A 12,521-nucleotide genomic window follows, 5' to 3' on the forward strand; every position below is an offset into this window, starting at 1 on the left:
TTACCATTTGCCACCTAAGCCTTTTTCCCTTGGGTTTTCGCGAGCCCGAGGGTCATCTTTATTTAAACCCCCGGGCCAGTGTTCCTCTGAGTGCTGGTCCAAACTAGAGCACCGTGCGGGACCGTCCCTTGGCAACTTGGGTTACGTTGGTACCTGTACGCTTCGCTTATCCGGTGTGCCCTGAGAACGAGATATGTGCAGCTCCTATCGGGATTTGTCGGCACATTCGGGCGGCTTTGCTGGTCTTGTTTTACCATTGTCGAAATGTCTTATAAACCGGGATTCCGAGACTGATCGGGTCTTCCCGGGAGAAGGTTTATCCTTCGTTGACCGTGAGAGCTTATAATGGGCTAAGTTGGGACACCCCTGCAGGGTATTATCTTTCGAAAGCCGTGCCCGCGGTTATGAGGCAGATGGGAATTTGTTAATGTCCGATTGTAGAGAACCTGTCACTTGACTTAATTTAAAATTCATCAACCGTGTGTGTAGCCGTGATGGTCTCTTTTCGGCGGAGTCCGGGAAGTGAACACGGTTTGAGTTATGCATGAACGTAAGTAGTTTCAGGATCACTCCTTGATCACTTCTAGCTCCGCGACCGTTGCGTTGTTTCTCTTCTCGCTCTCATTTGCGTATGTTAGCCACCATATATGCTTAGTGTCTGCTGCAGCTCCACCTCATTACCCCTTCCTTTCCTATAAGCTTAAATAGTCTTGATCTCGCGGGTGTGAGATTGCTGAGTCCTCGTGACTTACAGATTCTACCAAAACAGTTGCAGGTGTCGACGATGCCAGTGCAGGTGACGCAACCGAGCTCAAGTGGGAGTTCGACGAGGAACGTGGTCGTTACTATGTTTCTTTTCCTGATGATCAGTAGTGGAGCCCAGTTGGGACGATCGGGGATCTAGCATTTGGGGTTATCTTAATTTCTTTTAGATTTGACCGTAATCGGTCTATGTGTGGATTTTGGATGATGTATGAATTATTTATGTATTGTGTGAAGTGGCGATTGTAAGCCAACTCTCGTTATCCCATTCTTGTTCATTACATGGGATTGTGTGAAGATGACCCTTCTTGCGACAAAACCACAATGCGGTTATGCCTCTAAGTCGTGCCTCGACACGTGGGAGATATAGCCGCATCGTGGGCGTTACACGCAAGTCTTCATAGCAACCAAAACTCCTCTCCGCATTACAAGCCACCAATCGCAGCCACCATGACTTTCTTCACCACTGTCAATGCCATGAAAATCTATATGTAGACATGTCCCATTGCATCGGCAAGAAAGCGAAGCTTCACGGCACACCTTCATGAAGCCTCTCTGGCCGAAGACAAGGATGCGCCCGACCGGATCAATTCCTATCTAGATACCTAGTGGAGCCATGCGCCAATAGCGGAGATCTCCGAGAGGAAGACCGGAACTCGTCGGACGTCGGCGTCCAAATCGAGGAGGCCGGCATGAAGCACATCGAGGATGGTGATCCCCATACGGGTAGATCGGGTCGGCCGCCATCTCACACCGAGATTAGGATGCTTAAAACGGTTTTTTTGGCACTAGCATTATTTTGCATCATCCGTTGGAGAGAACATGAGAGAGCCCCATTTCTTCCACGGTTCTACCTATGGGATCTTGTTCTGCTTGCAACCGGGCCTCACGGAAAACCCGCGCCAGCGGACCCACCCCATGCTAGCAGGGCACGGCACCCGCAGCGGCCGGTCCAAATGGACGGTGAGAACCGCAACGCGACACGCCCGGCACTGTCAGCAAAGCGAGAGCGCGCGCACGGCACACGCACGCTCGGACGAACGGACGGTGCGATCGATCCCTCCCCCCTCGCTCAACCACAGTAGTACCCTGCCACACTATCACGCACGCACTCGAGTCACACCTCCCACGAAGAACCAACAGGAGGCGCGGATCCCACCGATAAATAACCCCGCCTCGCCGCTCCTCCCCAAAATCAATCACCGATCGCTCGGGGTTCCCGGCATGACGATGATGGCCATGGCCAAGGCGCCCTGCCTCTGCGCGCGCCCGTCCCTCGCCGCGCGCGCGAGGCGGCCGGGGCCGGGGCCGGCGCCGCGCCTGCGACGGTGGCGACCCAATGCGACGGCGGGGAAGGGGGTCGGCGAGGTGTGCGCCGCGGTTGTCGAGGCGGCGACGAAGGCCGAGGATGAGGACGACGACGAGGAGGAGGCGGTGGCGGAGGACAGGTACGCGCTCGGCGGCGCGTGCAGGGTGCTCGCCGGAATGCCCGCGCCGCTGGGCGCCACCGCGCTCGCCGGCGGGGTCAATTTCGCCGTCTACTCCGGTGGAGCCACCGCCGCGGCGCTCTGCCTCTTCACGCCAGAAGATCTCAAGGCGGTGGGGTTGCCTCCCGAGTAGAGTTCATCAGCTTTGCGTGCGCCGCGCGCCCCCTTTTCTGGCCTGCGATTTAAGTTTTGTACTGGGGGAAATGCTGCAGGATAGGGTGACGGAGGAGGTTTCCCTTGACCCCCTGATGAATCGGACTGGGAACGTGTGGCATGTCTTCATTGAAGGCGAGCTGCACGACATGCTTTACGGGTACAGGTTCGACGGCACCTTTGCTCCTCACTGCGGGCACTACCTTGATATTTCCAATGTCGTGGTGGATCCTTATGCTAAGGTGATCATACTTTAGCTTTACCTGCATCTTGGTATTTACAGTAGAAATTGTTACGTGGACCCTTATTTGTTGCCTTTTGTGTTGCTCTAGGCAGTGATAAGCCGAGGGGAGTATGGCGTTCCGGCGCGTGGTAACAATTGCTGGCCTCAGATGGCTGGCATGATCCCTCTTCCATATAGCACGGTATGCCTGATTGCTGAAAATATTGGCTGCATTTGTTTCTCTCTTTTTCTCATATTTTTCTCCTGTCTTTCACTTGTACTACATTGCCTCAGACAGTCATGATCAAAGAGAGCAGTGTCATTAGACATTTGTAGTTGTCTGCTGACTTTGACCAAAACTTGTAATTTACTGTTGTTAAAGGTCCTTGAATCATATTTTTTTATAATATTATGTTTGCAAGTGGAAGTGAAGTGAAATTGCATCTAGTATTTGTTGTTGCTGTCTTAGTCGTTTAATTGGACATGCAGTAAAAAGGTTTGCATCTGCAGTTTGATTGGGAAGGCGACCTACCTCTAAGATATCCTCAAAAGGACCTGGTAATATATGAGATGCACTTGCGTGGATTCACGAAGCATGATTCAAGCAATGTAGAACATCCGGGTACTTTCATTGGAGCTGTGTCGAAGCTTGACTATTTGAAGGTACAGCTGTACTTGCTGACTACATAGGATAATTTTTAAAGAAAGCTACATATTAGCCAGAATTTGGGTTATTACAAAAACTACTGCATACTATAGCAGTTACATGCTCATTATCGAGGAGATGCTCACACGCATCTTATTTGGATTTAATACCCAATTCTGTAATCATGACTAAATATGTTTTCCCAGATCTGCTTATGAATTCCGTATTATTTGATATTGGACTGTTCCCTCTACAGGAGCTTGGAGTTAATTGTATTGAATTAATGCCCTGCCATGAGTTCAACGAGCTGGAGTACTCAACCTCTTCTTCCAAGTAAGGACATGAATTTAGTATTAGCCTGCCAGCACTGTTTGAGTGAGAGTTCATACACATTTTGTGCCTGCATAACTGATATTTGTTCAAACTATTTTTTTTAGCAGTCACTCAACAGTTTTACATATATATATAATATAGACTATTCGTCACCCTGGGTGAGGAATAGTTATTCTTCACCCACCTCTATTTTAACATCTATGCACCGTAATTTTACGTTTCGTAAATTTTGTCTTATTTTAGAGATAAAAAGAGAACGTAAGAAAACCTATAATCGTCGTAAAAAAAAATTATGTTACGTAAAATTACAAATGTAAAAACATAGTGTAAAATGTACATAAAATACATTTTTTGACCTATATTTTTTTTGTTAATGCCAAATTTTATACAGTAAATCAATATGAATGTAACTATTTGTATTTCAAATGTAATTTATTTATGAAATGGTCGTAAGATTACCTCGGGTGAAGAATAACTTATTCTGCACCCTGGGTGATGAATAGTAACACTATATATATATATATATATATATATATATATATATATATATATATATATATATATATATATACCGGCTGCTGCTAATGATGTTAATATTTCGCAAGTACCTAAGCTGGATTTTTCTCCATGAGACATCAATCCATAATTGAAATTGGTCACGACAGTTGAATAGTTGATAGCTGAAAATGAAATCCAGCATGCTACTGTCTTGCCATCTCCAGACTTGCTAACATGAATTTTGTCTGCCTACCTGTCATTTGTACCAACGTTCCCAATTGCCCTCTCATTATTCGTGTGTACCATGCATATGTGTTTTAACATGATTATTGTTGGCTATATTTCTCTTTGGAAACATGACTAATTTATCACCGTTTTGTATAAACTGCTTGTTTTCATATCAGGATGAACTTTTGGGGATATTCTACCATAAACTTCTTTTCACCAATGACGAGATACACATCAGGCGGGATAAAAAACTGTGGGCGTGATGCCATAAATGAGTTCAAAACTTTTGTAAGAGAGGCTCACAAACGGGGAATTGAGGTAAGCAAGTCGTACGAGTTAGTTGCTCCTTTTGAACTTATCAATTTGATGCGAAGACATGTTACTGCTAGGTGATCCTGGATGTTGTCTTCAACCATACAGCTGAGGGTAATGAGAATGGTCCAATATTATCATTTAGGGGGGTCGATAATACTACATACTATATGCTTGCACCCAAGGTGACAGATCTTTCTTGCTGCGTAATTGTTCTTTCATAGATGTATAGAGCATAGATGTGTTATGTAGTAGTTCTTTTTCAAGGGGATTATGTTCATGCAGGGAGAGTTTTATAACTATTCTGGCTGTGGGAATACCTTCAACTGTAATCATCCTGTGGTTCGTCAATTCATTGTAGATTGTTTAAGGTACAGATATACATTTTACTTCTAGAACTACTTTTTCATTTCTTTTGCTGCTTGTCATTTTGATATGATTAATTTGCAAGCTTGTCACAAATACTAATGTCCTGGTGCTTATTGATTTGGCATCTTCAAATTCTTCTCCAATGAAAAGGGAAAAATCTACTGTATGTCTCGTCAACTAATTTACTTTTGTTTTGCAGATACTGGGTGATGGAAATGCATGTTGATGGTTTTCGTTTTGATCTTGCATCCATAATGACCAGAGGTTCCAGGTAATTTGTATTTATTGTTTGTTTGCGTGTTGCCTTTTCAGAAGATTCTTAAAAGAATGTTTCTTTTACAAGTCTGTGGGATCCAGTTAACGTGTATGGAGCTCCAATAGAAGGTGACATGATCACAACAGGGACACCTCTTGTTACTCCACCACTTATTGACATGATCAGCAATGACCCAATTCTTGGAGGCGTCAAGGTACTTGTTTCATCCAACACCTGTTGTCTGTGTGCATTCAATTGTTTTAATATGGTAATGATCAATTTCCCAATGTTGATAAGGAAAAAAAATGCAAGTAGCTCTCTTTATCTGCTTCTTGTGAGTTATGCTAAACATGTAGATACTACTATATTTCAACTGTATATACTTGACATATTATTGCTTCCTTGGGAGGCTCTCTTATTCCTTTCCCCCGTTGCAATTATAGCTCATTGCTGAAGCATGGGATGCAGGAGGCCTCTATCAAGTAGGTCAATTCCCTCACTGGAATGTTTGGTCTGAGTGGAATGGGAAGGTAAGGTACCTGTTAAAAGTTTGAATGGCAAATACTGATAGAAATATAACTTATATTTGCGACATATATAGATAAAGCAAAATAATACGCATTCCACCTGAACTTTAAAGGGGCACGCAGAATTATCCCGCATCTGTCTACAAGAATGATAACACATGTGCTGAATAGTGAAGTACTACTTCTCAAATGTCTGAATGAACGCACTAACTCTTGTGAGTGTCAACCGAGCAAGAAATATTTGAGTTTTCTGCAAGAAATTGTTCATGTTGTGCTGTATTATACTCCCTCCGTCCGAAATTATTTGTCGGAGAAATGGATGTATCTAGACGTATTTTAGTTCTAGATACATCCATTTTTATCCATTTCTGCAACAAGTAGTTCCGGACGGAGGGAGTATCATTTAACAAATATATGCATGTTCGAAGTAAATCCCCACCAATAAGCATATAAGACGATATTGCTTTTTGACTTGCAACACCTAAACCTCATTGTTTTCTCCTAGGATTTTGGGTGTTCGAAGCAAGCAGCTGGTGATATTTAATTTACCTTTGCCTTTATTTGTAGCTTGATTTGAGGGTGCGGCAAAGGTTTTAGCTTAGTAGTGTTTTGTAAATTATTATAGTTTATGTATATACTCCTCATTTGGGCACTTCCGTACTGGTCCCATAGAAGATAAAAATGGAATGATCACGAATTCTGGGTGTCTGGCCAATAATTGTTGACAACACTGTTGCGCATTTGATTTTTATCAGGGAATGGAAAATTGAAATCGGTAAGAAACATTGCGATATTAAGCTTGTATATGCTAATGCTGGTGGATCTTTAAGAGGGAACATATGATCTCGTGTGCATCCATCTTCAACTAAAAAAATATGTTGCACATCTCCCACGTCACTTACTAGCTATTTCATCCAAGTACTAACTTGTGTGGTTGTCTCCTCAGTACCGGGACATTGTGCGCCAATTCATTAAAGGCACTGATGGATTTGCTGGTGGTTTTGCCGAATGTCTTTGTGGAAGTCCACACCTATACCAGGTAAGTTGTGGCAATACTTGGAAATGGGTTGAGTGAATGTCACATGGATTTTTTATATATACCACATGATGATACACATGTAAATATATAACGATTATAGTGTATGCATATGCATTTGGCTAAGAAGTACTCCCTCCCTTAGTAAAAGTTAGTACAAAGTTGAGTCATCTATTTTGGAACGGAGGGAGTATAAGTGTATACACTAGTGCAATATATAGGTTTTAACACCCAACTTGCCAATGAAGGAACATAGGGCTTTCTAGTTATCTTATTTATTTGTCTGGTGAATAATCCACTGAAAAATTCCAGCCATGTCATTTTTTAGGGGGGGAGAAGAAACTACATTGATTTTTCCCCCTAAAAAAAGCCATCTCAGATTTCATAGGTAACTTGCTTTTCTGTAAAGAAATGAAAACGACTTCATACTTTCTGTCGATTATAAGTGTATACACTAGTGCAATATATAGGTTTTAACACCCAACTTGCCAATGAAGGAACATAGGGCTTTCTAGTTATCTTATTTATTTGTCTGGTGAATAATCCACTGAAAAATTCCAGCCATGTCATTTTTTAGGGGGGGAGAAGAAACTATATTGATTTTTCCCCCTAAAAAAAGCCATCTCAGATTTCATAGGTAACTTGCTTTTCTGTAAAGAAATGAAAACGACTTCATACTTTCTGTCGGCGCTAACTTAGCTCGATGTATATTTGTAAGATGAATGCCAAATTTAATTTGTCGGGTAATTTGATCTGTTATTCACAAATTTCTATTTGGTTTCTCTAGCAATCAAACCAGTAACTTGTTATTGGCACTGCAATTTCTTATTGATTAATCAGGCAGGAGGAAGGAAACCTTGGCACAGTATCAACTTTGTATGTGCACATGATGGATTTACACTGGGTGATTTGGTAACATATAATAACAAGTACAATTTACCAAATGGGGAGAACAATAGAGATGGAGAAAATCACAATCTTAGCTGGAATTGTGGGGAGGTAATTCTGAACTCTCCTTTTTTTTTGAAATTTTCATGCTTTACATAATAGTCAAATGGCTGACAAATGTCGTTGTATGGTTCTCTCTACCTAAACCGTTAAGGCAGTAAGAGTTTCCCTACAAGATCTCTTTGTTCGTATAATTGTATTTTCTAGAGAAAAGTTGCCTTCAATTTTGTGCACGCGGCAGTACAGGAATTGTGGTTATAAATATTGATACAGGCTGACCATCGTTACTAATAGGGGGAACAATAAGCACATTTTTTTAATAGCAAAGGCATCACCCTTGTTCCGTTTCCAATGAAATCACAGTATCCGAACCATAAGTTTTACAAGTATGCGTAGAGAGAAATAAAGTATCAACCCGGCAGAAACAGTTGTTTCAGGCGCAAAGAGAAAAGGAAACGATATGCTCTATTACATCAACCTTTTAGCATTTAGGGACGACCAGCATCATCCCATCTTCAATCAACTGGAGCGAGGTCACCTCCAATCTTCTCAGCAGCCTCAGAGTGGTGACCTCCCAAGCAAGTGCATCAGCATCCATCATCTGGGGGTTGGGCACATACCATGAGCACAATCACCTGAATTTGATGAATTTTCCTCTGTTTACCTTGCAGCAGACCCCTGCCGTATAAATGGTTTTAAATGACAGCATGTTCTTTCAGTTTGAGCAAAATTTGTGCAATTGCAAAGAAGCTTTAGAATCATGTGGAACATGCACTTACATTTCATCTGAACAATATAGGAAGGAGAATTCGCAAGATTGTCTGTCAAAAGATTGAGGAAGAGGCAGATGCGCAATTTCTTTGTTTGTCTCATGGTTTCTCAAGTAAGACTTATATCTGATCTCTTCAATTTTTGAGATTGCCTGTTTTTCACAATGGCATATGTTGTCAGGTGAAACATCCAATCCCAGTATTAATAGAGCCAACATGAAGGGATTGCTTATCTGAGATATCTGCCAAAGTTGAATTCTTAGATTCACCTTCTTCAGTATTTCAGACCTTCTAAGCATTTTCATTTTTTTTTTCAATTGTTAGGGAGTTCCAATGTTTTACATGGGCGATGAATATGGCCACACAAAAGGGGGCAACAACAATACATACTGCCATGATTCTTATGTCAGTACAATTTGGTCACATATTGTTGTTCTAAGTAACTATCTTCAAATCTTTGCATTCATCCGTCATGGCTCTTCTGTAGGTCAATTATTTTCGCTGGGATAAAAAAGAACAATACTCTGACTTGCAAAGATTCTGCTGCCTCATGACCAAATTCCGCAAGTAAGTATTCCGTTGAATAATTTCTGTGTAGAACCACTGAAGGTGCCTCCAAACGCTAAGCGAGCAAGGTCAATTTCACACCCTAATCAAGTTGGTGTTGTCTATTTGTGTATTTGATCTGCTGCACTGTAGGGAGTGCGAGGGTCTTGGCCTTGAGGACTTTCCAACGGCCGAACGGCTGCAGTGGCATGGTCATCAGCCTGGGAAGCCTGATTGGTCTGAGAATAGCCGATTCGTTGCCTTTTCCATGGTACACATATAGTTCTGACACTTCACTATAGTTGTTTTAAAAAAGAAAATTTAACTCAAAAGTAAATTATGGAGAGTTTTAGAAGTAACAAATATCTTTATGTATCTCACCACAGAAAGATGAAAGACAGGGCGAGATCTATGTGGCCTTCAACACCAGCCACTTACCGGCCGTTGTTGAGCTCCCAGAGCGCGCAGGGCGCCGGTGGGAACCGGTGGTGGACACAGGCAAGCCAGCACCATATGACTTCCTCACCGACGACTTACCTGATCGCGCTCTCACCATACACCAGTTCTCTCATTTCCTCAACTCCAACCTCTACCCCATGCTCAGCTACTCATCGGTCATCCTAGTATTGCGCCCTGATGTTTGAGAGACAAATATATACAGTAAATAATATGTCTATATGTAGTCCTTTGGCGTATTATCAGTGTGCACAATTGCTCTATTGCCAGTGATCTATTCGATCCACAGATACATGTGCAAACTGCAAAGTTTCTGGTAATCAGAGAAGTTTTTCCTGATGACCAAGCTAGTATAACATTCATTGACAATGGAGCAAAAACAAAATGCACAGAGCATGCTCTTCTGTCAGTGACACTGAAGGAAGACGAACGATCCACACCGCAGTCAGCAGGGCAGCATAAGGAAGGTAGAAGAACCAGCAAAACGACCAGAGGATCTCCAGCTCGATCTGCTTGCTCTGCATGCCTGTGTCGATCATGATTCGGTGCTTTCAGGATATGTGATGCATCTGTAGACCCTGCATCTCTGGCACAAGATGTACCCGGCCTGCAACAACAACAACAATAACAAGGGAAGCCGGTTGGTCGTCGGCGCCGGAGCTTAAGAAGAGGATGGAAATTTAAGGTAGGAGAAAGAAAGAGAACTTACGGCCTTGCAGGTCGGGCAGCGGCGATAGATCCTGGGGCTGCTCTCGGACTTGACGTTGTTCTTCTTCCCCTTGCAGAAGTCGCACAGCAGCCACCCCGTGCCGCCGCACCCTTCTTCGCACTCTACACCTTCTTCCTTGGGACAACAGCGCAGACGGCAGGTGAGAATTGCTAGCTTGGAGGATCAGGTGCATAACTTGAACTCGTCAGATGGTCATGGATCACTGCGAGGCTTGAGAGATGCTAACCTCCATGTCCACGTCCGCCTCGACCTCCGGCGGGGCCGCCTCTGCCGCCGCGGCCACGGCGACCTCCCTGCGGACGGACACGCAGCCGATCCTCCTCGGCTGCCGAGACAGCGACACGGTCGACGCCAATGCCGGGGACGGCAGCGGCGGCGATGGGTGGCGGCACCAACCGTGCAGGCTCGTCGCGCTGCACCACTGCACAGCCATTCTCTTCCTTGCTCTGCCTCGCCTCACCACCGCACCCTCCGGATAAAATCGCGAGGGAAAGGATCCCGCTTCTGACACCACGGCCCCACGCAGGTCCACATCGGCCAGATCACTACAGCCACGAGTCAAACCGCAAAGCCTGACATCCAGGCCCGCGCAAAATCTTCGTTCGCTGCTTCTACAAGTCGCCTCGAGTCAACACTCTTCACCAGATCTCGCCGCCGCTTCGTCCATGCCGTCGTCGCACCACCACCACCACCACCACCATTACCTTGTCCTCCACCTCGTCTTCCTTGTTGCCGTCACACTCTCCGCCGTCGCGGCACTCGGAGGAGGAGAAGGGCCGGCCTGCGACGCGGCGTCCCCGCAGGAGGAGGAACTCCGGCCGGACCGGCTCACGGTGCTCCTGAGCGGCTTCTCGGAGCGGCGGCTCCCGCTCCTCCGCGCCATCGCGGGAGCCTACGCCGCACACCCGCTCGTCCTCGCCGTCGTCGTGCTCTGGTGCAACCCCTCCACCCCGGACGACCGCCTCCTCGTCCCGCGCTTCCCGCCGGGCGTGTCCCTCCACCGCACCGCCTCGGCCTCCCTCAACTCCCGGTTCCTCCCGCACCCGTCCATCCGCACCGCCGCCGTGGCCGTCGCCGATGACGACGTCCTCCCCGACGCCGCCGCGATCTCCTTCGCGTTCGCCGCCTGGCAGCAGCGGGCCGGCCGCCCGGGCACCCTCGTCGGCTTCTTTCCGAGGTCCCACCACCTCGACCTCGCCCGCGGGAGGTGGGCGTACGCCGCGCCGCAGCCCGGCCGCTACTCCATGGTGCTCACCAAGTTCCTCGTCCTCGGCGTGGACCTCCTCCGGAAGTACTCCTGCTCCCCGGAGCTCGCGGCGGCGCGCGCCGTGGTGGACCGGGAGCGCAACTGCGAGGACATCCTCATGAACTTCGTGGCCGCCGAGGCGTCCGGGGAAGGGCCGGTGCTGGTGGAGGCCGGCAGCATCAGGGACTGGGGCGACCCGAGGAACGACGCCAACGCCGGCACCGGTGTGGAGGGCGGCGACGCGGCGATGAAGGCCGTGGGGCTGAGCTCGAGAGGCGGCGTGGGGCACTGGGAGAAGCGAGGGGAGTGCATCACGCAGTTCCACCGGCTGCTAGGGAGGATGCCGCTGCGGTACAGCTACGGGAAGGTGGTGGAGGCGGCCGTCGCCGAGCAGGGGCTGTGCAGCAAAGGCGGCCGTCTCGTCCGGTGCGACCAGGAGTAGTCGGCTTTAGCCTGGCACTACAAGAGCTAGCCCGCTGCGTTATTGGTGTTGTTGGGTTTATAAACACAAAAACTCATTTTATTTTAAAATATTACTCCCTCCGTTTTTAAATATTTGCTTTTTTAAAATTTTAAATGAACTATCACATACGGATGTATATACACATAGTTTAGAGTGTAGATTCACTCATTTTGGTCCGTATGTAGTCACTTGTTGAAATCTCTAGAAAAACAAATATTTAGGAACCGAGGAAGTAGATGTGTTATCTTCTTAAAAAGTCAAACATTTTTAAGTTTGATCACATTAGTAGAGAAATATATCAAAATTCATAATATATCGGTGTAATTAGATTCATCACAAAATGAATTTTCATATTTTTGTTTAATATTGTGGTTGTCGGCAATTTTGGCTCTGAACTTGGTCAAAGTTAAAGGCATTTTTTTTAAGTACACCTAAGCATACCATAATTTTATAGAATGCAGAATTGAAATTATAAAAAACTACCACTCGTTGCGAGCAACGAGCGTCGCACACACCACACCACTGTCGATCA

General features: G+C 45.8%; 3 protein-coding genes across 3 annotated transcripts; 2 read left to right on the top strand and 1 right to left on the bottom strand.

Moving 5' to 3' along the window:
• The first annotated feature begins 1,648 nt into the window (after positions 1-1,648).
• LOC109787435 (isoamylase SU1, chloroplastic) lies at positions 1,649-9,889 on the top strand. Its single transcript, XM_020345988.4, has 18 exons — positions 1,649-2,361; positions 2,462-2,644; positions 2,735-2,827; positions 3,136-3,288; positions 3,528-3,604; positions 4,507-4,648; positions 4,720-4,827; positions 4,928-5,013; positions 5,211-5,282; positions 5,355-5,481; positions 5,711-5,797; positions 6,741-6,833; positions 7,671-7,829; positions 8,578-8,661; positions 8,873-8,953; positions 9,036-9,115; positions 9,248-9,365; positions 9,481-9,889. Exons 1-18 carry the CDS (start codon positions 1,681-1,683, stop codon positions 9,736-9,738), a joined length of 2,682 nt encoding a protein of 893 aa, XP_020201577.2. The 5' UTR covers positions 1,649-1,680; the 3' UTR covers positions 9,739-9,889.
• LOC109787437 (uncharacterized) lies at positions 9,788-10,779 on the bottom strand. Its single transcript, XM_020345990.3, has 3 exons — positions 10,507-10,779; positions 10,260-10,394; positions 9,788-10,157 (listed from the first exon to the last, which is right to left on the bottom strand). Exons 1-3 carry the CDS (start codon positions 10,711-10,713, stop codon positions 10,086-10,088), a joined length of 414 nt encoding a protein of 137 aa, XP_020201579.1. The 5' UTR covers positions 10,714-10,779; the 3' UTR covers positions 9,788-10,085.
• A 138-nt stretch (positions 10,780-10,917) lies between these two features.
• On the top strand, positions 10,918-12,330 carry LOC109787436 (glycosyltransferase family protein 64 C3). Its single transcript, XM_020345989.4, has one exon. It carries the CDS (start codon positions 10,946-10,948, stop codon positions 11,966-11,968), a length of 1,023 nt encoding a protein of 340 aa, XP_020201578.1. The 5' UTR covers positions 10,918-10,945; the 3' UTR covers positions 11,969-12,330.
• The last annotated feature ends 191 nt before the right edge of the window (positions 12,331-12,521 follow it).

This window comes from Aegilops tauschii, chromosome 7 (genome assembly GCF_002575655.3).
Source record: "Aegilops tauschii subsp. strangulata cultivar AL8/78 chromosome 7, Aet v6.0, whole genome shotgun sequence".
Lineage (NCBI taxonomy): Eukaryota > Viridiplantae > Streptophyta > Magnoliopsida > Poales > Poaceae > Aegilops > Aegilops tauschii.